The 23,393-nt window shown below is 41.6% G+C and overlaps 4 protein-coding genes across 8 annotated transcripts; 2 read left to right on the plus strand and 2 right to left on the minus strand.

The window, feature by feature from the left end:
* Positions 1–1,294: 1,294 nt before the first annotated feature.
* Positions 1,295–16,458, plus strand: LOC108613595 (uncharacterized). The gene is made up of 10 exons (XM_089467598.1): positions 1,295–2,053; positions 2,115–2,179; positions 2,684–2,807; positions 2,868–3,048; positions 3,103–3,295; positions 3,355–3,418; positions 3,478–3,626; positions 3,691–4,584; positions 12,821–12,964; positions 13,092–16,458. Exons 1-10 carry the CDS (start codon positions 1,579–1,581, stop codon positions 13,317–13,319), a joined length of 2,517 nt encoding a protein of 838 aa, XP_089323724.1. The 5' UTR covers positions 1,295–1,578; the 3' UTR covers positions 13,320–16,458.
* On the minus strand, positions 6,115–8,100 carry Gagr (Gag-related). The gene has a single exon (XM_018007149.2). It carries the CDS (start codon positions 7,628–7,630, stop codon positions 6,560–6,562), a length of 1,071 nt encoding a protein of 356 aa, XP_017862638.1. The 5' UTR covers positions 7,631–8,100; the 3' UTR covers positions 6,115–6,559.
* On the minus strand, positions 14,712–19,164 carry RAF2 (RING-associated factor 2). Of its 4 annotated transcripts, none has more exons than XM_089467594.1 (7): positions 18,882–19,164; positions 18,461–18,823; positions 15,994–17,823; positions 15,716–15,937; positions 15,443–15,656; positions 15,153–15,347; positions 14,712–15,085 (listed from the first exon to the last, which is right to left on the minus strand). In XM_089467594.1, the coding sequence occupies exons 2-7, from the start codon at positions 18,787–18,789 to the stop codon at positions 15,044–15,046; spliced, it is 2,832 nt and encodes a 943-aa protein (XP_089323720.1). In that variant the 5' UTR covers positions 18,790–18,823; positions 18,882–19,164; the 3' UTR covers positions 14,712–15,043. The 4 variants fall into 4 exon arrangements, with proteins under 4 accessions (XP_089323720.1, XP_017862621.1, XP_017862622.1 ...); XM_018007132.2 differs by having other exon boundaries at positions 15,153–15,389; XM_018007133.2 differs by having other exon boundaries at positions 15,153–15,389; positions 18,461–18,830.
* A 773-nt stretch (positions 19,165–19,937) lies between these two features.
* Positions 19,938–23,188, plus strand: LOC108613592 (1-acyl-sn-glycerol-3-phosphate acyltransferase gamma-like). 2 transcript variants are annotated; one of them, XM_018007148.2, is made up of 4 exons: positions 19,938–20,210; positions 21,767–21,955; positions 22,017–22,907; positions 22,972–23,188. In XM_018007148.2, the coding sequence occupies exons 2-4, from the start codon at positions 21,775–21,777 to the stop codon at positions 23,061–23,063; spliced, it is 1,164 nt and encodes a 387-aa protein (XP_017862637.1). In that variant the 5' UTR covers positions 19,938–20,210; positions 21,767–21,774; the 3' UTR covers positions 23,064–23,188. The 2 variants fall into 2 exon arrangements, with proteins under 2 accessions (XP_017862637.1, XP_089323745.1); XM_089467619.1 differs by lacking the exon at positions 19,938–20,210 and adding an exon at positions 20,350–20,647.
* The last annotated feature ends 205 nt before the right edge of the window (positions 23,189–23,393 follow it).

The raw sequence follows: 23,393 nt of genomic DNA on the forward strand, positions 1-23,393 counted from the left end.
TATAGATTAGATTCCCATTTTATAGACTCGTTTGCTCATGCAAGTGGCAAAAGTTTGTTTTCTACTGCACCACTGGCTTAACATTTATAATACAGTATATCTATATATTTATTCATTTCTATAACTAGACACTCGCCTGCAACAGCTTGTGACCCAGAAATGCCAATCAAATTGACATTCAATTCGCATCTGACCCCATCAGAGGCACGGGCTGGCGATAATCGATATTTGACCTAGGCCAATATAAAAATGCCTATCGCAGTAAATTCCAAAGACTCCCACAACCAGCAACCCCTCGCCCCTTCGTCCCTTTCCTACTCGTACTCCAACCATGGATAATCGACGACTAATTTGATGGCTGCCTAAATGTTCGCGGGGCGTAGTCTAGGAATCTAGTTGGGGGTCTTAGTTGCCTTAGTCTAATCAATGCAAACACGTTGCAAGAATTACCATTGGCTGCCACACCCACACTCCCCCGTCCCTAGGCAAATCCCCTGCCCCACTGCGGTTGTCAACGCGTTTTGAATTGTGACATTTGGCAATTTATTGAAGACGATTTCCAATCAGAGCAAATCATGCGAACCGATTCTAATATGGCAAGCGGAATTTTTATGGCTGCGTGTTGAGCGCATAAAAAAATAAAAGGTAAGTGTGATATCGGCCAGATCCATCAGAACTCCAGCTGGCCTCCCCCCAAGCTCTAGCTCCACATCCCTTTCAGCTCTGACTTAAATATGAGAACATTGAAGGGAAACCTAACGTAACCAACTCTGACGAACGCTTTGTCCTTTGTGGTGAGCAGCATAGCGTGCACATTGCATGTCCCATGCCAACTAATACACTGAGAAAAATTTTTGAGAATTGAATTGTCAGCATGAGATGTGGATAGCTATATTCTATTATAATTTTTGAAATAATAAAAATAACAAGACTAAACAAATTTCGGAGATTTAAAAAAAAAATTTTTTTTTTTTATTAATTTTAATAATTATAAACAGAAGTATATAAATATATTTAATACAATAAAACTGTAGAAAATATTGAATATATATTTTTAAAATTTCTTACAATCAATCAAAATATATATATGGATAACAAATTAATTAATTTTGAATATTATTTACCCTCAAAATCTTTTTTTTTTTTTTTTTTTTGTTTACCCAATTAATATTTGATTCAATCTGTAATGAAGACTTTAACTGTTTTTCTTGCATAACATTGAAGAACTTGAATGCTTAAAAGGCTGCTAGCACGACCTTCAACAACTAGCTCATCAAGCCGTGCACATTTTCTGTGAGTGTAGGGAATGCGATGGGAGAGGGGAGGGGCAGAGTACAGCGAGATAGATAAGTATTGCATGGAGCTGGCAGTCGATGTCGATTCGCTCACAGCATTGAATTGGTGTTAAGCACGAACCGGGCGAATTGGCAATATGGAAATGGAAAAGGAAATGGAAAATGGTAAATGGAAATCAGGCAGAGTTGTCCCCAAGCTGTGCGGGGACTGGAGCGTGCAGCATGGCGCTTGGCGGCCTGACAGCCGCAGCAGTTGCTGCCATTCGTTGCAAGCGTGCGGAACATGTCGAATCAATTGTTTTTTCTCAGCCTCGCGGACATATTCTCCGTTTATCCGGCCATCTTCAAGGAGCGCAGCAAGCAGCTGCGCAAGACCAAGCAAATCTATCTGCCCAGCGATGAGGAGTGGCAGGACAAGATGTACTTCATGCTGCTCGAGATCCAGCGACAGGTGAACGAATCCTCCGACGTGAACATCTCGCTCAAGGACATCGATAAGCGAGATAAGCCCGTCTTCGACCCGGATCGGATCACCAAGATCGTTTCGCCCAGCATCAGTCCGAGTGGCGGCCGCAGTCGCGTGCTCAAGTATTGTCATGCGACCACAGTGAAGATTCGTCTGAAGTCCAGCGCTCGCTGGAATCTGCAAACCATTGCGAATGCAGCCAAGTTGCTGAGGAAGCCCGCTCTGCCCGTTGCCTTTCAGAATGAGCACGAGATGCGCTTGGCCTACTCTCTGATCTACGATGTCTTTCGTTGTGCGTGCACACCTAACCTCACATTTAACACACAGCTAACCTCACTTTTCTGCGATTGTAGATAAATCTGTGTTGTCCAACGCCTTGTCGGACATTTGCTTCTTCGAGCAGGAGCGCTACAAGAAGGTATGTGATTGTATGACTTACGCTGAAGGAAGTCGAATATTTATAGAGCTAAAGTGTTAATGAGTGATTGATGGATGGAAGCACTGAGAGAGACTGTGATTGCTGGACTGATGATTATCTAATAGTCCATGTAGAGTCTGAACAGCTAAACTAAAATTACTATATTAAAATTAGACTATATTTTAATCATAGTTTATTGACTGATTGATGATTAATCTAATGTCTAAGACTAAGGAGCTAGAATTATGAAAATTATGCAAAAACGATAGAGCTGAAGCACTGCTGAAGTGAGACTACTCTGCATGATTGTCAGCCTGATTGACTGATTGATTATTATTCTAAACTTGTAGCCGTAGCAGCTAGAAAGAGTTGCTTAAAAAGAAAACAAGCAAGTTTCATAAGTTTTCGTTTATATGATTCACAATCTATTCTGATCGACTATCTGATTGAATGACTTGACTGACTGGCTGATTGATCAACTTCCTCCCCCTCCCACTTCCACAGTATATCGACGATGAGCAGCGCATTTGGTTGATGCTCTTCGAGCTGTACGATCGCCACTTCAGGAATCGCAACTCGGAATACCAAGCTGAGCAGATGCAACTGTACAAGGAGGCGGAGGTGACAGGTAATGGCAATTGTCTCTAGGAATACCTTCCCGGACATTCTAGATTCGCTTTCTCCGTAGAGATTGCTGATGTGCTTTGGCAGCATCGCATACGCCTGGCCGCCTCAATCTCTCGCATGCGAATCGGCGTCGGCGCTCTGCGTCTCTCCCAGCTGCTGCCCATTCACCTGCAGAACGAAAAGGTGGCCATAGCGGCGGCAAATCCTGTCGTCACCGGCTGGATCAATCCGTTCCTGCTGCGGTAAGTCTTACAGTAGCTGCTACGGTTGAGCTCGAAGTTATTTCCTTAATGCAGCAACAAGACGGAGGCCAATAAAATCCTGACAGAGATGGGCTTTACGGTCCACGGCCCGGACGACGAGCAGCCGCTGCTCGAGCAGCACTGCAAGTGGGACAACATCTGTCCACTGGTCATCTCCATCATACCCAAGGATCGCAGCGAGTTCACCAAGTCGAAGCTCATGACCGAGCACTATTTTATCATGCAGGTGGGGTTGGATCTCAGCCAAAGCAAAGCACAAAAGTTTTCATACTTTCCTCTCCTCAGGATAAAAACTTTTCCTATGGTCCGGCTATAATGTCCAAGCTGATGGACTACTATGAGCTGTATGGTGAGTGAGCTTATAGAAACTGGATTTCTCGGTATGTGAATTATGTATTGCACCTCCAGGTGACATTCTGCAAACCCACGTGGATTCGCCACGTGCCACAGCTTACCTGGCTGCCCTCTTTTACTCTGTGAATCGTGTGAATAACTTTTATGTTTATGGAGCGGGCGCCAATCTTAAGGACTATCGCCGATACATGGAAACTCTAGGCGTGAGATTACATATACATATATATCTCCTTCTATATATATATATATAATCCTCTTTTCCTACAGGTCAACAACATACGGCTCTTTGGCGACGCCTTCACCTCCTTTCCCATGGAATCGAATCGCTTTCGGAATGTTGTGGGCATCTTTGCCACGCCCCCGAACTCTTTCAGTGCCATCTCCGATCCCATAGACCTGATCTGCTCGCGTGGCGGTGATCTGAGCATGCTGGAAGTGCTCACCGAATCGGAGGTCAGCGATGAGGGCAAAACGCGCGTCGGTTGCATTCTCGAGGAGCAGCTGCTCACCCTCACCATGTCCATGTCGCGTCCGCAGGTGCAGTTCGTGCTCTATCAAACACATTCGATAGTCACCACTGAGAACGAGGACATGGTGCAACATGTGCTGGAGGTGATCAACAAACTGGCTTTGGAGAAACACCGCCAGGCCTACCGCGAGGTGAAGAGGCTGGAAGCCCTCGCCGAGCTCGAGGCCGCTAATATACCTGCTGCAGCGATGCCCAAGGAATCGCCGCGCAAGAAGGAAAAACTCAGCGCCGAGGATAAACGCAAATCCCAGCCAGAGCTGGCATCCAAGCCGGGCGAGCCAACGACTCCGGCTGTGCAGCTGCCGCGAGTGGACAGCATCGATTTGATTGTTACGCCGGACATCGATGAATTCGTGCTGGACACTGTGCCCGACATCTGCATCAATCAGGACAACTGCATCGAGCAGCAGTCGACGGGCAGCTACCTCTCGCTCATACGCCGCAAGGCGCTCACACAGCTCAACGAGAAGTACCTCATTCGCATGGCCGAGCGGCGCGGACTCTTTGGCAAGCAGGAGAAGGATAAGACGAGGCCACGCGGCGTCAAGCTGCAGGAGGTCAACGAGCCAGCGCCTCCAGATGCCAACTACGACAGCTGTTCAGCGGGCTCCCGCAGCGGGCAACGGCATACGGTAAGTGGACGAAGATCTATACACTATCTAGATATCCTCGATATCTTTATAATGATTGTCTATATGGTTTATACAGATCTTATAAAGTTTCATATAGAGCTGAGGGATGAGGGCTTGAGCTTAGGCCTATTAGTTGAGAGTGTGGGGAGGTTATGCATCTTAGATATCGATTCAATTTGTGTATCTAGGTGTACGTCAAGCCTAGTATATAGTACATGAGTCAGTAGGTTGAGGTGTAAAAGAAATATAGAGATAAATACAAGTTGGTTCATATCTGATGAGCCCAATCTTTCATTCATAATTTAAAATAGACAAGTTTCATTGCGAAATTTCTTTCGTTCTTCAATATGAGATAATAGTCCAATTATTTACAAATTTTTGGGCTATAAAATTGGAGAGCTGTCATAAATCCCCACTTAGGTTTTCTTATCGCAAATACATTAGCTGTTGTTTAACAACGTGATTACGCATAGCGGGTTTATTTATAGATAATTTCTAATAAAGTTCAATTACTAATTGAGTCACATCAGTTCCGTATTACGGGTCATCTATATGTGCATATTTAATGCAGACAAATGAGACATCTACTTAAGTCAACTAAAATGAAATGTGTTCGTTTAATGCGTATGACAGATAAGATATGAGATATAGATCGTATGGTTATCATGGTCGTTACATATATGCATAAATATCTATATGTTCTAGGCCATTTATCTTCTAGACGTTATAAGATAGGGATCGTATTGTCGTTGGGAAGTTTAGTCGTCGCGAATAATTATATTCAAAATTCGATCAGACATTGATAGCTTACATAGATAAGCGAGAGCAAGCAAACCCCATTTGATTTATAGCATATACTTTAGGCAATGTGAGATAAGATATGGGATATTAAATAGATGTCTCATATATGTAGGTCTTGCCAGCATTACTCATTTCTAGACAATATATAGAATATAAATCTCAGTCTTTCTTATGTACGATATTAAATTATAAGTGAATAGGGCTTCTTATACTCGCATAAGATATTGATTATATAGTCCTTAAAGCTACTACGCTATATACAATTAACGATATAAATACACAATACACATATACGATATTCTACGAATACGATATCAAACCTATAAATCGCCCTTGAATATTCGAACTTCTTATCTGCCAATTAAATCATAATATTTTAGAAAAAATCCCCCAGAAAATTAACTCTAGACTGGGTTCAGATATAAGGCTATAAACAGTCAATAGAAACCACTTGACAGATATGGGGGATACCGATATGGATATGTATATACTATATTCAAGAATCCTTATACGATATAAGATATGGATCGTTTAATTCTCGAAATATTTCGAACTGCGTGATAAACGAATGAAAATATTAATTTAAAATTCAAATTATTGACTGCAGATTCGAAATATTGATAGCGTATAGTGGACGTAGTAGAACCCAGAACTAGATGTAGGATATGAGTGATAAGATATGAGAATTATGCTATACCTTGAACTGGCTGTCCATGTAGACCGGATTCATATGGTGTTAGACTTTACACTTTATTGTAAACAACGACATTTGAGAGGGTGATTGGAGAGGGGGGGGGTTATGGGTCTTTATATATACACATTTGAGACTTATGATCTAATAATTAACGTGCGCCATCAACAGAATCATCAGCGACATCGCAGCATCCACCTGGGCTGTTAGACGCGAGAGGTGGGGGAAGGGGGAGGGCAATTGGGCGGGCGAGGGGGTTCGTAATTAGCATGAGGCATGCAATTGCAATTGCTCCCAGGGCTTAGTCACAGCAACTACATTGGCGACAACAACAACAACATCAACGACGACGACAACAACAACAAGACAAGAACAACAACAACAATGATGAGATATAGCGAAGGGGGTTAAGAGATTAGGTCATGCCATTGGCTTAGCTCATTGGCCCATGACTAAATCCAATCTTCGAATTGCGGCTCCCCTCTACTTGCGCCAGCCGCTGCCGCTCTTCGCCTTCCCGTTCACGGCTTTGCCCTGCTGATAGCCGCCCTTGGCATCCTTCGACTTGCTGCCGGACCAACTGTCCATGCTGCTGCTGCTGCTGCCGTTGTAGCTGAAGCTGGACTTGAAGGAGGGATTGCCGTTGCTCTTGAACATGGGACTCATCTTGCCGGCCCCGACCAGGGGCGCCGACTGGTTGTAGTAGGACTTGTTGCTGCTCAGCAGATTGTAGCCCTGGCTGGAGCCAGCGACGCCCTTCTCCGACAGCTGTCGATTGTAGGAGAACCCGGTGCTGGCCAGTCCGACCGAGGCGATGCCCAGGCCCATGCCCACTCCAGAGCCCATGGTGCTCGCACCGATGCCCACGCCACCTCCGCCAAACGTCTGCTTGTGGCTGGTGCTGAAGGTGGCGCCCAGCTCCCCGCCCAGCGGCCCGTTCTGTGTGTAGAACTGCTGCTGCACCTCGACAATGTAGCGGTAGGCCTCCTCCATGCTCTTCGGGTTGCGGCGCAGGATCATCGAGTGCGTCGGCTCCGGCAAATGGTCGCGAAACACCTGCAGCGTTATACGCTCAATGTCCTCCAGCGAGTACAGGGTATCGTTGTGGGTGAGCTTGCGGTTGAGCAGGCGCTGCTTGAGCTTCGCCATCTTCTGGTAGTACAGCTCGATGTTCGAGTCGAGCACGGCGCTGCGTATCTTGTGGATCAGCGAGTAGCTGGACTCGCGCTCGGCAAAGCTGTGCAGCAGCTGCTCCTTCAGCCTGTGCCAGGACTCCGGCTTGACCGTCCCACTCGCATGCCCGTTCCCGCTGCCCGCCGGCGCGCTCAGCTGGCGCGTGAAGACCGCGTCTCTCGCCCGGTCCGTGCACTTGTTCTTAATGTGGCCCAACAGCTGCGCCTTGTAGTAATCGTCGAAGGCGTTGATCGCCGGCATCAGTTGCTCGATCTTTTGCAGGAACTGCGGCAATTTGCCCGGATCGCTGCCATCGAAGTTCTCGATGAGCTTTAAGCGACTCAGCACTTGATTGTACTTATTCACAAAATCGGGATCCATATCACCGTGCACCACTTCAATATATATCTCTTGTATATATCTTCGTTGCTCGATTCCCGTTTCAAAAATCAGAGTTTCGATTCTTACGAAATGTATAAATTAACATCGATTAACATGAACGAACGGCTAGCTACGAAGATCCACGGGAAAAAAGAAATCTCGCAGCAATAACAATGACATCAAATCAAATGTTTTGTCTCTCCAGCTCCCAACCGAACCGAACCGAACCGAACGAATGCGAAATTCGAATTGATATGGCAAACGGGAACGGAATAGATCGGTTGCCCAGTTCACTCGGTCTTTCGGATCGTGTCGCTGCGACTCGGCTTGTCATTCGTGCTGAACTGAAATGCTCAAACGCCACTCATTGTGGTGGTGGTTTCGGGCTTGGTATTGGCGCTAGCTCTGGTGCTGGTACTGGCACTGGTGGTGCTGCTGCTGGTGTTGGTGGGTTGTGGGAGTTGTTTTGTGTACTGACTGGCTGAATCATGTATGCACAAGTCAAACAACAACAATGGCAATAAACGAGAGTGTTAGAACAGATTATGAACGACTAGTGCATGCTCTACATGTGGAGAGAATCGAACTACTATCTACCTCAAACCTTGGGAAACTTCTATTTCTTTTATTTCCTTCATAAATCTGATTCATCATTCTATCTCAAAATATGATTATATGGTATCGAAAATTCTAAATTCCTGCATTTTCTATATATTAACGTTTAAAACATCAGGGTTTATGCATTAAATTTAATATTTCTAGCTCTTCAAATGTTTTATACATACCGAAAAGTTGCAGAAAACTAAGGAATCAATCCAAAAAGCAAATATACGTATGTCAATATATACTAGTACTACAGAAGTACAATAGCAGATCGAGGAGAGAAATGTAACTCCGTGTATAATATATTTGCACTATGCAAAATACTTAATAAGAAACATAAGAGTGTTTAACCGATATATATCGGTTCATTTTGCTTGAAGAAAAACTAGATGAATATCTTGTGTAATCTCTGAAATGAACTCGCACACACAGGCATATGATTTCGACTTGTATATATGTCTTGGATGTGGCTCAGACGCTTTTCCATGCCTCTCCCCATCCGTTACAGACCTATCGACAGTGGCAATATACTCTAGTTCGAGCGCATGCCCATATAGGGTATAATAACAGCAAACACGACGATCGCACATATTGTATATATGTGAATATATTCATATAGGCAAAGCAATGACAGATAGAGATAGTAACAACCCAGCAAACACACACACACAACACTCACACACACACGTAGAGCAGAGGCACGCACATAGATCAACATTAAGCATATTAACGAAAAAGCGCACACAAATCGCTCGGAATCGAAGCGTAGCGTCATAAGCATATATAGTATAGATATATACATATACGATACACGCATACACACATATATGTAAGTTCAAATATCAACAGATTCTTGGTTAAGATATATAGGTTTGAAAGATTTCTTAATTTATGACAATTTCCAGATAGTCGAATGACTTTATATCTTTTCAAGGATTGCTAAAAGTCACTTTCAATATGAGTCGAATAAGTTTCTAGGTGCGTGTGGAGCGTTCGGGCGGGATATTACGCGGGTCAATTGAAGTCTATCAGTCAATTTACAGTATGAAATAATAAAATCAGTTAGAAAGTCTTCACATCAAATTCAATTGCTATTTAATTTGCACAGTTTGTTCTTTCTTTACTTTTTTCAACTCATCACCAAGCAAAACACAAATCAAAATTAAATAAATAAAAATATAAAAAATCGTTGCTGCTGACGTTTTTATTGGTTATTTACACTGATCTATTAACAATATGCTGTTAACTGTGTGTACTCCCGAATGTGTAAATAACATAATTTCAAGAACATTTATTGGACTGAAGGCACGGCCATTTAACAGTTAAAGACTTTGTTCTCCCGGCGTACAGAGGTGGGGAAACATATATGGAACAGTCTCTTTTGAAAGAAAATATCAACGAAACTTTTCCGTTCTCTTAATTATTATTATAATCGATAAGAAGCATCGAGATTGAAACAATGTTTTCAAGTTTAAGTTTTTATCCAACTTTAGCAATGACCTTGCCCCATCTATTCGGACAACATATGGAGTTTATTCTCTTAAGCGATTCAATTCGAGAATTTGTTTTTTGTTCTTGAATGCTTTGCATGTCAGTATGTTGGATATTACAGCAATATATACATACATACATTGAGCATATCTAGAACACTTTGGGTATGCCTCATCTCAATGCTTCTCTTTCGCAATCTGGCAAATACACATACTTTCTCTCTATCTCTCTCTCTTTGTGTCAATCTTTTTATCTATCTATCCCTCACTCTATATATATCTCTCCAACTCTGTCTCTCTCTTTGTGCCTATCTTTTATTCTATCCCACAGTCATTTTTGCAAGCTCCTCATCTATATAATTATCTCTCTCTCTATCTCTCTCTCGCTATATCATTCTGTTTATGTACCGCTCTCTCTCTCTCTCTCTCTCTCTCTGTCTGCCCCTTTTCTCTGAAACTTTCCCCACACTCCAGCCAAGACTTTCCCATCTACGTCCTCTGAGACACATCAACTTTCACATTTCCCTCCCTTCCGAATTCTTACTCCCTCTGTCCCACTCTATTTCTAAAAGAACTTTCTTCCAAAAACTCTATATCCACTGTAGACTCTCATTGCTATTTTCTCATTGCTATTTTCTAATAATAAACATAATCTTTAAAGATTTAAAATTCTTATAGCAAATTGAAGCCCTATGAAAATTTCCATTCTAAAACCAGATCAATTCCTCCCTTGTGTTTCTATTTATGTGCTCTAGACGCTTCTCAGAAATTCACAAATTTCCGTTCCAAAACTCGGAGCTTCTAAGTGCTTACACAAATATCATTAAACTAATTTCAGCTAATTATTTATTATTAAGCTAATTTCTGTGGCTGCCACTAAACTCAGTTTGTTTGTTTCTTCTACCAGTTTGCCAGTTGCGCCTCTCGTCTATCGCCTATCATATCTGTATATCATATCAATCCGTTACCGATAGCCTGCATGACACACAAATGACTCTTGATGACGACGTTCCAAATGTCCATATATATATATCTATATGTATATATGAAATTTTATTGGACCCAAAAGCAAAAATCAAAAAATGAAACACACGCGCACTTGGCACCTAGCCACGCCCAGCATTTGGGGCGGCTTATCGTGGGCGCTTTTAAGGTCTGGTGCGCCGGCGTGCGCGTTTTCAACTAATTAGCAACAATTTTCGAGCGTTAGCGGCTTGTAAAAACGGTTTACCAATACAGCTAAAGCTAAAGCCAAACTCACAGCCAAAGCCAAAGCCCGAGCTAAAGCCAACAGCCGAGCCCAGATTGAGAAACTCGCCGCAGCCAACGTCCAATCAGAGGAGGCATGTTCTAATTGGAGCCGTGGTTTTCTGATAAGCGCATTTAATTGCTCTCGACTGCAGCGGCGACTTGTCAGTTCGCATTTGTTTAACAGCAACTATTTTACAACTGTAATTCTGTTTACAGTAATTATGTAAACAACAACAGTAACAACAACAATAGCAAACAGTTAATCACCGCTGCCTTGATAAGCAAGTTCAGGGCCAAGGTTGCGGGTTCACGCTTCGAGTTGAAGTCAGAGAATTAGAGACCGCAACCGAGACGAAGCGAACCTAACCGAGCCCGCATTCAATCATAAGCCAACACCATCTCAATGGAGTCCCACTTATCAAGCAGCTGTAAATATTCGCGCATTTCGCTTTTGAATCCAAATTTGCAATCCAAATTTAGCAGCAATAAATATTCTTCTAAGCAAGAAATAACAGAACAAACAATGTGCATGAAGCAGAAGATTAGATGCACTTACTCATGAATGAGCTGAACTGATAAGCGCTCTAGAAGTAGAAGATGCAATAGACTTACTTATATATAGATAGGCTATTGATTATAATCGACTGATCGATGACTAATTTCTTATATGCAACATATTTCTTCAGCTTCGAATTCTCTCGATCTGTGATAGAAATAATACAATAATTAGGTATTACATATCTCAGAACAGACTTTAAGGAATGTCAAATTTAATATCAGTTTATAGTGGATGAGTTTTCTATGCACTAGGCAGCTGAAAAAACGTAAATAGATTTGTATATCAAAGCAATGTTTTGTATGGTCACAGTCTGAATGGAGCAAAGCCCATTTTATTGAGTGGTGTCAATAAGTAGAGTCATTGTCAGTCTATTATGATATACTATCTCTACTCAAAAAATGGTATTAGCTATATCTTCAGTTCTCCAGTTGATAAGTTTTCCTACATACGAAATATCTATGAATACTATCATTGCTTTTGATAGGAACTTTTCTTTGTGAGTACCGATATTACCGATATACTTCCTTTCATTTATAGACGAACTACTCTTCTGTACTGCATTTTCCTATAACTAGAGTAGAATCCGGTTATAACGATTCTGGTTATAGCAAATATTCTGGTCCCCAAACAAACTTTTATGATCTAACCTATACGGGTATAGCGCCTTCCGGGTATAACGACGGTACCTTGAGTGTCGTTATAACCGGATTCTACTGTAGTTTTATTCTACTACTACTTTTACTTCTCTGATGTACTACTCTTTTTACATACTACTTTTTTGGTATACTCCTTTTTTGACATACTACCATTTTAGGCATACATTTCTACTACAATAATTATTCTGGCATACAACTTCTCTTTTTAGAACTTTTTCTTAACTACCATTTACGCAACCATACATCTATTCAATCTTGTGTTCATCTACTACTTTTATATACTACCTCAACTACTAATACGACTTCTTGCATAATTAGTCCCATAAATTCCATCAACATGCCAACATCGAATAAACCCAGAGTTCTCATAGAACAATAAAGTCTATCTGAGCTCTCATTACATTTTCATCAGCCATTCAATTGTACTCTCTGCTCTGTGAGGGTATTCAAATAATGTTAGCTAGAAAATATGTTCAATTGTTTGAAAAATATATGTATATAAAAAGGTTGAATATGAATTAATTAGCGGCGCGTACCTGTGTGCGCCTGTCTCGTTTCCCATTTTGTAATTCCATAACCGAACCGATTTGGCGAACCAAACGCACAACAACAACAACAACAACTACAATAGGGCCGACTGCAGCACCAGCGAGCGACCCACTCGAGCGCCATACGCTCGCACCTGACCAAGGTGTCGGCCACGCAGCGGCATCCGATCGCATTCAACTTTAGGAGGCGCGAGTGCACACGCTTCTACGTATTGCCCGTTTATATGGTAAGTGCTCATAAAGCCAAAAATGAATCAAAAACGAATATCAATTCGTATGCCAATATAACAGCTAATGAAATTGTTTTCTCGTTCGCTGTTGTTCGCTTTACGTTCCGTTGCCCCCAATTTGCAGCATAGCACAAAGCAGAACAGCCGCCTCTGGTGGCAATATGCCTTCAAGTGCGTCACTCGACGGGGCAGCGACAGCATCTGGAGTCCGAATCTGAAGTTTAAGCTCCACTGCAAGCGGCAGCTGCGCATCCGGAAGCTGCGTCGCATCCGCTGGACGAACAGGCAGCCGCTGCACCTGCACATTGCCGACATTCAGCTGGTGTGCCAGGTGCGCGGCTACAGTAAGTAGGAGAAGGAGCTGCGGGGAGATTGTTTACCTGGGCTATGTTAGGGTATATCCATGTCTGCTATATGCCTTATGGGCTGTTTCAAGGTTAGACGACACCTGTATAAATAGATCCATTACGTAAGTTATGTAAAGTATCGAAGTTAGGCAACACCTGTGCTGACTAATTTTGGATATATGCCTCTACATATCTAAGTTTACGAACAATCTGTATAGAATATATAGTTTATATAATTTGTCATTGAAAGTTAGCTAGCTCAATATAGATAGTTATATGTTTTTATCACGTATATATAGAAGACATTGCTATCAAAGTAGACAATTTGACATTATAGATACATATATAAGCTCTTTGGATAGAACACAAGTTACCAGACATACAAGCCTTATGGATATATATCTTTATAATGACGTAGCACTCGCCTCAGTCATCACAGTTAGATAGCTCTATCCATAGACATCATCATAAGCTCTTGCATTATGATAATTGCTTAGATCATTCATCTATAGACAAATCTGATCTATGTACAGTTTAATTACATTAATTACTATAATTAAATAATGTATATTTTTCGAAATAAAGCACATCAAATGCATTTTATGTAGTATACTTTTGTAGGTCAACGTCTACAGTGTTCGCCCGCTAATTGCAACTATAAAGGCTATTCCAATTGGCGACTATGTTCTAATTGTTGTTAGTTCTCTGTTGAGCATAGAAAAAGAAAGAAGTAAATAAATAAATTGTTTTTTATTTTTAAATTATTAATGTCTATAAAGAAGTTTCTTTTTTTTTATAAATCCTATATGTAATTCCTTGAAAATAAAATATAGAACCGAAAGTTACAATTATATTTAGTGTGCTGAAAATTCATACGATTTACCATAAAGTTTAAAACTAATCCACAAATCCATAGACTTTTATGGAAGATCTATGATATAGTACTAGATGTTGCACATGTGTAAAATAAAGCAAGCAGTGAAAACTTAAAAAGAAAGCAAAATTGCTTTTATACCAAAAACACATTTGCTGTTAGTAATAGAACCTATTTAATGCCGACATAAAGCATACATATATATTGAAGGTGCACGAAAATATGCAATAGAAAATGGCATGAACTTGCATTATGAATGGAAAGCCAAAATTTCCGAAAAATTTTCAGTGATTTTAAAAGCCTCAATAACAGAAATTTTTAAATTTTCCAGCAATTCGTAATAAATTATACAAATTAATGAAATTGCTTGCGAGTGCAACTTATACGTATATATATGTATGTATGTATATATAGCTGATCGGCCAGGTCATATCAACTAAAGTCAATCAAGAAACAGGCAACTGCAGTTACAGCTGCCAGATTTGAAGTACATCAATATAAGTAACTAATTTAACACTGAGTATAGCATGTTTATATATATTTTTGTTATTTAATTTTTTAATGGTGTTTGCGAATATTGAGCTATTGTAATTGTCGACACTTGAATATGAATGGAATATGTGTGCGTGTGTGTGTGTGTGTGTTAATTACGTGTACGTTTTTTTTTAATGCATTGCAATTATAAATTCCGATAGCGAAACTTTACGATTACGAATGAGTGTTTGATATAAATGTATGAAATAGTGGGGGCTTGCATTTAGGTGTTTACTATGCATATATATATATGTACATACACATATGTATATGTATGTATGTATTTAATTGTAGTAGTAATGCTGATACAGCGAGTATATCCTAATTGGGGCACGACTCCCAGTGTGTGTCCCAGGCGCGCACCTGAAATGAATTCAAGTAGTTAAATATGAATATATAAATATGATATGTATAGCTCATCCTAGCTCACCTGGCACTCACGACTGCAGTACCATTGATTCTGGCAGGCGGCGCACATGTAGGTGGCCTTATAGCGTAGACAGAATTGGCAACGACGCTCCGCTTCTAAGTCCGGCCCATTCGTAGACGAGCTTAAGCGATTGCTATGATTGTTAATGGTATTGCGATTGGTTTGGTTCACGGCACGATCCAGCGAATCGAGACTCTGCAGCACACCCGCGCGATGCATGGAATGTAGATCGTTCAACTAAAATTAGCATAGATATAATATGGGATAGCTTGAGACTTCAGTGCACCCACTTGTGTATTTGTATTGCTGTTTTTGCGCCCCTGGCTAGCAGCCAGTGGACTGCTATTGTACAACGGATTGAGGGGCAGCTCATCAATATGATTGTTATCCAGCTGGCTGCGTGGCAGAGTGTCTATGGATTCGTTTTGGCGATATGTGGAGGTGGCAGCGAGATCGGCTGTAGAACCAGTCAGCTGTCTGGACTCATTGATCAGCTGCTGATAACTGCAAAATAAAGGGACTAAATAAACTTCTTCATATACAACAATATCTGCTGACTCTACCGAGAAGGGGGCTTATTGCGCTTGCTTAGCTCCTGAAGCTGTTCGTTCTCCTGCATGCTAGTTCCTCGGGCATAGGTTGATGTGCGATTGGCTAGCAAGGACGAACGCATAGCTGGCACTGAGTCACGTCTGTGCAGCGACGGCGTCTCATAATGTTGAGGTGGAGGTGGCGGCATGGGGACCTCAGCCACTCGAGGAGCCTTGCTCTGCATAGCCAAGACACTATAAAAATTCTCATAAGTAACAAGAAATTTGTCAATAAACCCATATATATGTACCTGCGCAATATCTTTATCTCATCCAGTCCATTTTCGACTCTGTCAATCAACTGCTGCATTGAGTTGCGCCCATATCTCGATGGCATTGGCGAGTTTTGTTCATTTATCAGCAGCGTATGCATTTCGTATAGCTCCGAGGTGCTGCAATTCTTGTTTAGTATGGAAGGCAGAATCTCCTTCAATATAAGTATGCGCTCCTTGCGTTCGATGCGCGCCAGCAACTCCTCCTTGACGGTGCGCAAATGTAGTAGACGATTGTGTTCCTCTTCCTTCTGAGCGATCAAATTATCCAAAGTCTTGAGATCCGCTTCAATGCGCATTTTCTCCTCGCCATAGGACTTGAGTTCTGGCTTAACAGCGCGCACCTTATCCGACATAATGTCGTCCAGCTCCGTGTAGAGATCCTTGATGCGCTGATGGAAGACCGCATCGCTATTGCTATTGTCCAGATCGACTGGCGAATTATTGGAAGTGGCTGTAGCCTGATTAGTTTGCGTTTGCTTACTTTCACCATCGCGTTGCTTGGTACGTGGTGACGATGTGGGTGGTTGTTGCTGTTGCTGTTGCGGCTGTTGCTGCGGAGCCTGTTGCTCCTGCTGTTGCTGCTGGAACTGCTGTGGCTGCTGTAGCAGCTGTTGTTGCGACTGTGGAGGCAGCTGCTGTGCCTGTGGAGGCTGCTGCAGTACCTGCGGAGCCGGCTGCTGAGCTGTGTAGGGCGTACCAAAAGAGTTATAGTCGACTACAGCTTGACCTACTGTGACGTTTGTCGTTGTTTGTATATTCGGCACATCCAGTTGCTTTTGATTAGGATAGGCTATGTCCATGGGTTCAATGGACGGCGAAGGTGTCTCCAGGCTAAGCGACACCGCAGCCAGATTCTCTGGCTGTGTTTGCTCCAGATGCTGCTGGCAGAGCACCTTCTTCTGAACATAGTATTCCATTCCACTAGACGGAGACAGAGAATAGGGTGAGCCTACTTTGAATACATTCAATGGGTCAGCATTGGATCTAATGACTGGCTTATGCTGCGGAGTCGTCGGTGGTGCCGGCATTGTTTGTTGTAGTGTTAGTGGTGTTGCTATCGGGGTTGGTGTTGGTGTTGGTATTGGCTGCTTTGCAGGCTCTGCGTAAGGTGTTAGTTCTATAATTTCATCATCCAAATCTACAGTTGTCAAAGATTTGGTGCGCTTCTCAGTATGTGGATCTACGGCCGTCGGCGGTGTGGGTGAGCGACGACGTTTTAATGTGGCCTCTTCCACAACCATGTCCAAGCTAGCTTCGGCCTTTGCAGCTGGCACAACCAACTCCTGCAACTCTTGCAACGGCGGCTGCTGTTCGCTGTTATTACAACCTGCTGCTGTTTCGATGACAGGCTCAGCTGCTATGCTCGGTTTCATGGACAGGAACTCATCCAGCACGGAACCGTTTTCAGCAGGAGTAGCCTCTGCCTCTGATTTGATTTCCAGCTGTAAGGCAAACGGCGGCGGTGGTGTCCTTGCAGTCGATTTCTGCTGCTGCTGCTGCTGCTGATGCAAGTTTACAGCTGGAATATCGTTGGGTTTCTCTGGAGAGTCATCATCATCCAGGCATATAAGCTCCGGCGACAGGCTGCCTGTACGACTGCGACTGCGACTGCGACTAGGAGTGCGTTCTCTACGCTGCTGCTGTTGTAGCTGCTTCTGGTGCAATTGGCGCTCTTGCTGCTCCCGTTCAATGGCTCGCTTGGCTGCTCGGTAATCGGCCATGCGCTTGGCCTGCGCCTGATGCTTGGGCAACGCTCGCTTCAACTGACTCATGTAGTCAGTTTTATTATTCAAGCGTTGATTCAACCTATTAATGGAGAAATTTTAGAGGTTAGTTTATCAGAAAGATGTTTAAGAAATCGAAATTTCACTTAATAAGAAATTGATATAGACTCTCTTCCTTTTTTTTAATATATGGATCTCTTTATTGCTTTGAGGCGATTTGCTGCTGATTGAAATTTTAATGACTTTTGAAGGACTGCTAATTTCTTACTTCTTAAATGCTGTGACAGATGTGCATGAAGTAGTGCTAGATAACACTGAAACTGACAATTGCCTCATTTTAAGAGTGACAGATGGAATAGAGATGAGCCTATTGACAATTATTGACAATTTGCAGCTTAGGCTAGCATTTTCTGTGATTCCTGTCACTTTGACATTCTCAATGGCAGACCTATAGAGTTCGCTCAAATCCTGAGTAGAAGGGGGAAGATGAAAAATAGTTCAGCTAAATTAATGCTCTGAGCAGAAACTCAAGCTTCGAGATATGCGGTTTCTCTTAAAACTTAAAGAGTGAAAGCTCGAACAGACAGACGTAATAAGTTGGTTCAAAGGTTCAATGAGCGACCAGCAGTTGCATGAGGTTGAAACATTTTACTTTCAATCAAAAAACTCTAGGCGGATCTGGAAATTAATAAAATATAGATGTAACCAATTCCACATACCATTTTATGCTGCGCCGCTTGAAATACAAATTAGCCTTATTATCCCGCTGCATTTGCTTGATTTGACGCTGTGTGTGCTCTCGACTAGCTGGCGGCTTACTGGCGACGGCAATGGCATCCAAGTCCTCAGACAGTTTACGTGGCGTGGTGGAGGCGGTGCTGTCTGTTTTGGTCGGCGAAGTGTCGTTCGATTTGTTGGCCGACTTGGCGGGTTGCGATTGTTGTTTGCTCACAGCCATATCCATTAATCCATCATCGTCCTCGTCGTGGCTATATTCATCACTGCTCAGTTGCGAATTGGACGAGTCGTAAATTTCCAAGCTCGACATGGCTCAAAACAGATTAACTCACACTCACAATTAACTGTAACCTGTAATACATGTAGTCGGATCAAACGATTATGTATGTTTGCCATACTTACACGCTGCACAATTTTTTATTTTTTAATTTTTTCGCTCTTGCAGGAAAGAAAGCGTCTGCGTCTACCGGCAGAATTTCTGTGTCCCTTGTTGTCGTTCGCAAATGCTTACTGTACGTTTGACCTAGAGGCCAAATTATGCTTCTCTAACTGCACGCACTCCACCTTTTGACAATTGGAATAGTACTTTGAATTTTTTAATTATTTTCTAGCATTGCAAAAAATTTGCGGCGACGACGGCTTTTATTCGTGTCTGAACAGTGGAGAATGACATTAAAAGAAGAAGAAGAAATGTTTTTGCTGTTATTGACAATATTGCGTTAACAGCCACAAAACCATTAACAGCTGTTGAGTATGTTAAATAACAGCCCTCGCTGCCGTTGTTCGCTGAAAAAATTTAAATCAAGTAAACAAAAGTATTTTAGAGACTTACTCCTAATAATAATTGGTAGAAGTGATTAAATTGAAATTAATGCAATATGCAGATAGCTTTACATTATAACAGTTGAACACTTTGTTTGAGGAGCATTTATTTGTTCATAAATTAGCAATTTATCGATTATATATCGGATCTGAAAGCCTATCGACATTACGCAATGCTTCCGACACACCGATATGCATGTGCTATCAAAGCTCTAGTGTTTAAATAACAGCTCGCGCACATTATGCCTTAAGAACATTTACATATTCGTATTATTTTTAGAATTGTTTTCCAGCGCAAAGCTAAAACAAAAGTAAAGCAATATCACTATGTCTCATTTTTTTAATAAATGCCTCTAACACGAAATGATCATTAACATTTGAATAAGGTTTTGAACTTGTCATTTGTCGCAGATCGAATAATATAGAGAATGCGCACACATGCACACCCACTTATAACATTAAACAAGTGACTGCAGGTGTGTGTATCTGATACCGATATTATATATACATATACATAATAGCGTGTAATGAGTAAGATTCGTTCGAATGAACTATGGCCACCTTGCCAGGTCATAAAAATATTCTCACACACGCACACACACATATGCATACATATGTATAAATATATGGAAGAGCGCGTTTCATTTCCTCTATCTTAGCCATACTACCCATCGAACAACAACAGCGACGCGGCAACGCCAGCGACAAGCGCGACATTTGTTCTCTCTTTCCATTGATAACGGTAAAGGGTGATTAGTTTGTTAATCACCAATATCAGCGCACAGTCAATGGAATTACAACTGGAAGAAACAGTTAAACACATTTCGGCATTTAGTTGAGCACAGCAGCTGGCTGTGTAAGAAAGGAGCTCGTTTGTCTCTATTCAGCTACCAAATCCATTTAGTTCGGGTGAGTGTGTCTCATTTGCCAATAATGATTGAAACGGTGATCTTGCATATCGGAAAACATTATCTTGATCGAAGCCTATGAGTTTATGTGCATATATGTGATAATTGATATAACTGTTTAGTTAGTAGAGTTATATGATATTCAGTTACGTAAAGGTCGTCAGGGTGAAACGATAATGTTATGTGATATTATATTTGAATACATATAGCGCAGTCCTGCTATAAAAGATGATATCCAAGTGAACTAGTTCCTTAAGCAATTAAAGGATTTTGTAAATTATTTCCAAATGAAGCGATTCCTTAGAGCTATTGGAGTTAACTAAGTAAAGTTTGCACAATTGGAAAAAGGAGCAGAACAGAATCATTATAAAGGAATTGCTGGATTTAAAACAGTTTGTCATGCGAACTAAGATTTTTTTTGTCACATGAAACGATCAGGTCAGAATTATTATCTCCGCGGAAGCTCGAAATTGTCTAATAATTATCAATCTATACTAATTAAAATTAAAAACAAGTAAAAAAGCTCTAGTCGAGACTGCTCGACTACGAGATCCCCTGAACCCTTGGAGCAATAGATATTTCAATAATTTTTCGCGTCTTTCAGCTTACATAAGAAACACGTCACGAACTGCGAACTGCGACACACATACACTCACACATGCATACACACACAAACGCACACACAGGCACACATACACACACACGCATACAGACACACATACACACACACATAGACACACACATACACAAACACATACACACACAAGCACCCACGCATAAACACGCATGGGCTGCAGTGTGCGCTTACTATGAGAACTTAATTGTTTAATAACTTTTTTTATGGACGTACGATCTTCATGAGACTTTCAGATTATGATTATAACATGAATATACATACAATTGCCAAAGCACAAGTCTCTAGTATTTGAAATACGCTTTTTACAAAAGTGAGGGTGAGGGGGTGAATTTAGAGGTGGGGGGTAAATTTTAACAAAAACCGAAATTGTATAAATTCCATATAAGCATACATTAAAAATTTGGAGACTCTAGCAATAAAGGTGTAGAAGATATAATTTTATAACTGGGTTTCGATAAGGTTTTTTATCGATAAAAAAAAGATCGGGATGAGTTATCGATTTTTAATGATAAACTTGATATGCGCGCTGTAAATACGGACATTTAAAAAAAAATTTGAAGTCTCTAGCTCTTATATCTTCTGAAATCGACGCGTTCATACATACGGACAGACGGACAGACGGACAGACGGACGGACGGACAGACGGACAGACGGACAGACGGACAGACAGACGGACAGGGCCAAATCAACTCAGCTCGTCGCCCTGATCAAGAATATATATACTTTGTGGGGTCTGCCACGCCTCCTTCTGCCTGTTACATACATTTCAACAAAACCATTATACCCTGATTTCCCATTGAAAATGGGTTCAGGGTATAAAAATATAATATACTTTTAAGCAAGTTGGAAATATAATTTAGAAATATAATATAATTTTTATACAAATATGTCTAAACTTTTCGAACATTTTTTATCCTTAGGTTCCAACATGGTTTCGGTAAAGGCGCTGAAGAGGAGTATGGTCGCACGTTTGATAATTGCGATCACATTCTTCTCCTGTGGATTCGGTTGTAATATCGTACAATGTCTGCTAATGTTATTCATCAAGCCCTTTAGCCCGAGTCTATACAGAAGTTTAATATACTATCCCCTGTATGCATTCTACTCACGTAAGTAAGGTCCATATATTATATAGATTCATCACTTAAAAGTGTACTGACTCTTTTTCAGAGATGGTCGTCCTTGCGGAATGGTATGGGGGCGGTAGATTGCACCTCTATATGGACAGCGAGGACTTCAAGCATGCTGGCAAGGAGCATGGCGTAGTCTTAATGAATCACTATTACGAAATTGATTGGCTTGTGCTCTGGATGCTCCTCGATAAACTGAAAATGTTGGGCACATCGAAAGCATTTGCCAAGAAGCCAATTCGGTATTTGCCAGTGCTCGGTTGGGCCTGGTGGATGGCGGAGTTTGTGTTCCTCAATCGTGATTTTGAGAAGGATAAGGCGATTATTGCCAAACAGCTAAAAATCATCTATTCCTATCCGAAACCTGTTTGGTTGCTTCTCACAGCGGAGGGCACACGCTTCACGCCCGCCAAGCACGAGGTCGCCCTGAAATTTGCCAAGGAGAAGGGCTTGACGCCACTCAAGTATCATTTGATACCACGCACGAGAGGATTCACCACCAGCTTGCCCACATTGCGTAGCATCTGCCCGGCCATCTACGACATGAATGTGGCATTCAAAGCGGACTCAGACGTGCCTGTAAATCTAAATTCGGTCTTGACTGGCGAGACACTGAATCCGTACATCCTTGTCCGACGCTTCCCCACGGAGAAAATCCCAACGGACGAGAAGGAGGCCGCTGCCTGGCTGCATAACCTCTATGTAGAAAAGGATCGTATAATCGAGAGCTTCCACGAGTCGGGCAGCTTCTTCAAGACATCGGGCATCAAGGAAATGCCCTGCACCGTCTTCGAGCCACGCCCCATCAGTCTGCTCGTCTTCAGCACCATAGGCATCTCCTCAATTGGCTCCCTCATCTATTATCTGATCGTATCATTGCTGAGTGCCAACTTGGGTGGCGTCATCTTTGTAGTAGCTCTAGTCGTGCTATGTGAGTGTGATGCATTGTTATCAAATTTCATATTTGTAAAAATGTATTTTTTGAATTCTTTCAGTTTGGGTGTTGTTGAGAAAAGCAGACAACGTTACGCAGGTCAGCAAAGGATCCGACTATGGCGTCTCCGATAGCAAAGCGAAAACCAATTAAGTTTTAACCGGGTTCTTTTAAACGGGGATTTAGGCACTATGTACATGCATTTATATGTATATTTCTTGTTAACGATTTTTATAAACGATTTGATAAGTTAAATAAAGAATTGAAAAGTAAACATATTCGTTAAATAGAATATATCAATATATGTATATAGATATGTACATAAATATACAAGGGTGAACTTTAGCATGGACTGCTTATCGACTTGTTCGTTTATTAAATAACTGCAGTCAATGAGTCAAGCTGATTAGATAAAATTTATAAGTTTTTCGAAATGTTCGAAGGCGACGAAAAGAAGTATAAAATATTTGGGTAGCATTGCCC

Source organism: Drosophila arizonae, chromosome 4 (genome assembly GCF_054131065.1).
Source record: "Drosophila arizonae isolate 15081-1271.41 chromosome 4, UAZ_ARI_1.0, whole genome shotgun sequence".
Taxonomy (NCBI): Eukaryota; Metazoa; Arthropoda; class Insecta; order Diptera; family Drosophilidae; genus Drosophila; species Drosophila arizonae.

Excerpts from the sequence above, each read along its gene's own strand:
- LOC108613592 (XM_089467619.1), top strand. Across the intron at positions 21,956-22,016 it reads CCTGTATGCATTCTACTCAC|AGATGGTCGTCCTTGCGGAA; the intron begins GTAAGTAAGGTC and ends ACTCTTTTTCAG. Across the intron at positions 22,908-22,971 it reads AGTAGCTCTAGTCGTGCTAT|TTTGGGTGTTGTTGAGAAAA; the intron begins GTGAGTGTGATG and ends GAATTCTTTCAG.
- RAF2 (XM_018007132.2), bottom strand. The coding sequence starts at position 18,789 with ATGTCGAGCTTGGAAATTTACGACTCGTCCAATTCGCAACTGAGCAGT. Across the intron at positions 15,657-15,715 it reads CGCAATAAGCCCCCTTCTCG|TTATCAGCAGCTGATCAATG; the intron begins GTAGAGTCAGCA and ends TTTATTTTGCAG. Across the intron at positions 15,086-15,152 it reads ACTGCAGTCGTGAGTGCCAG|GTGCGCGCCTGGGACACACA; the intron begins GTGAGCTAGGAT and ends AATTCATTTCAG.
- LOC108613595 (XM_089467598.1), top strand. The coding sequence starts at position 1,579 with ATGTCGAATCAATTGTTTTTTCTCAGCCTCGCGGACATATTCTCCGTT. Across the intron at positions 2,180-2,683 it reads AGCAGGAGCGCTACAAGAAG|TATATCGACGATGAGCAGCG; the intron begins GTATGTGATTGT and ends CCACTTCCACAG. Across the intron at positions 3,419-3,477 it reads GGACTACTATGAGCTGTATG|GTGACATTCTGCAAACCCAC; the intron begins GTGAGTGAGCTT and ends TTGCACCTCCAG.
- Gagr (XM_018007149.2), bottom strand. The coding sequence starts at position 7,630 with ATGGATCCCGATTTTGTGAATAAGTACAATCAAGTGCTGAGTCGCTTA.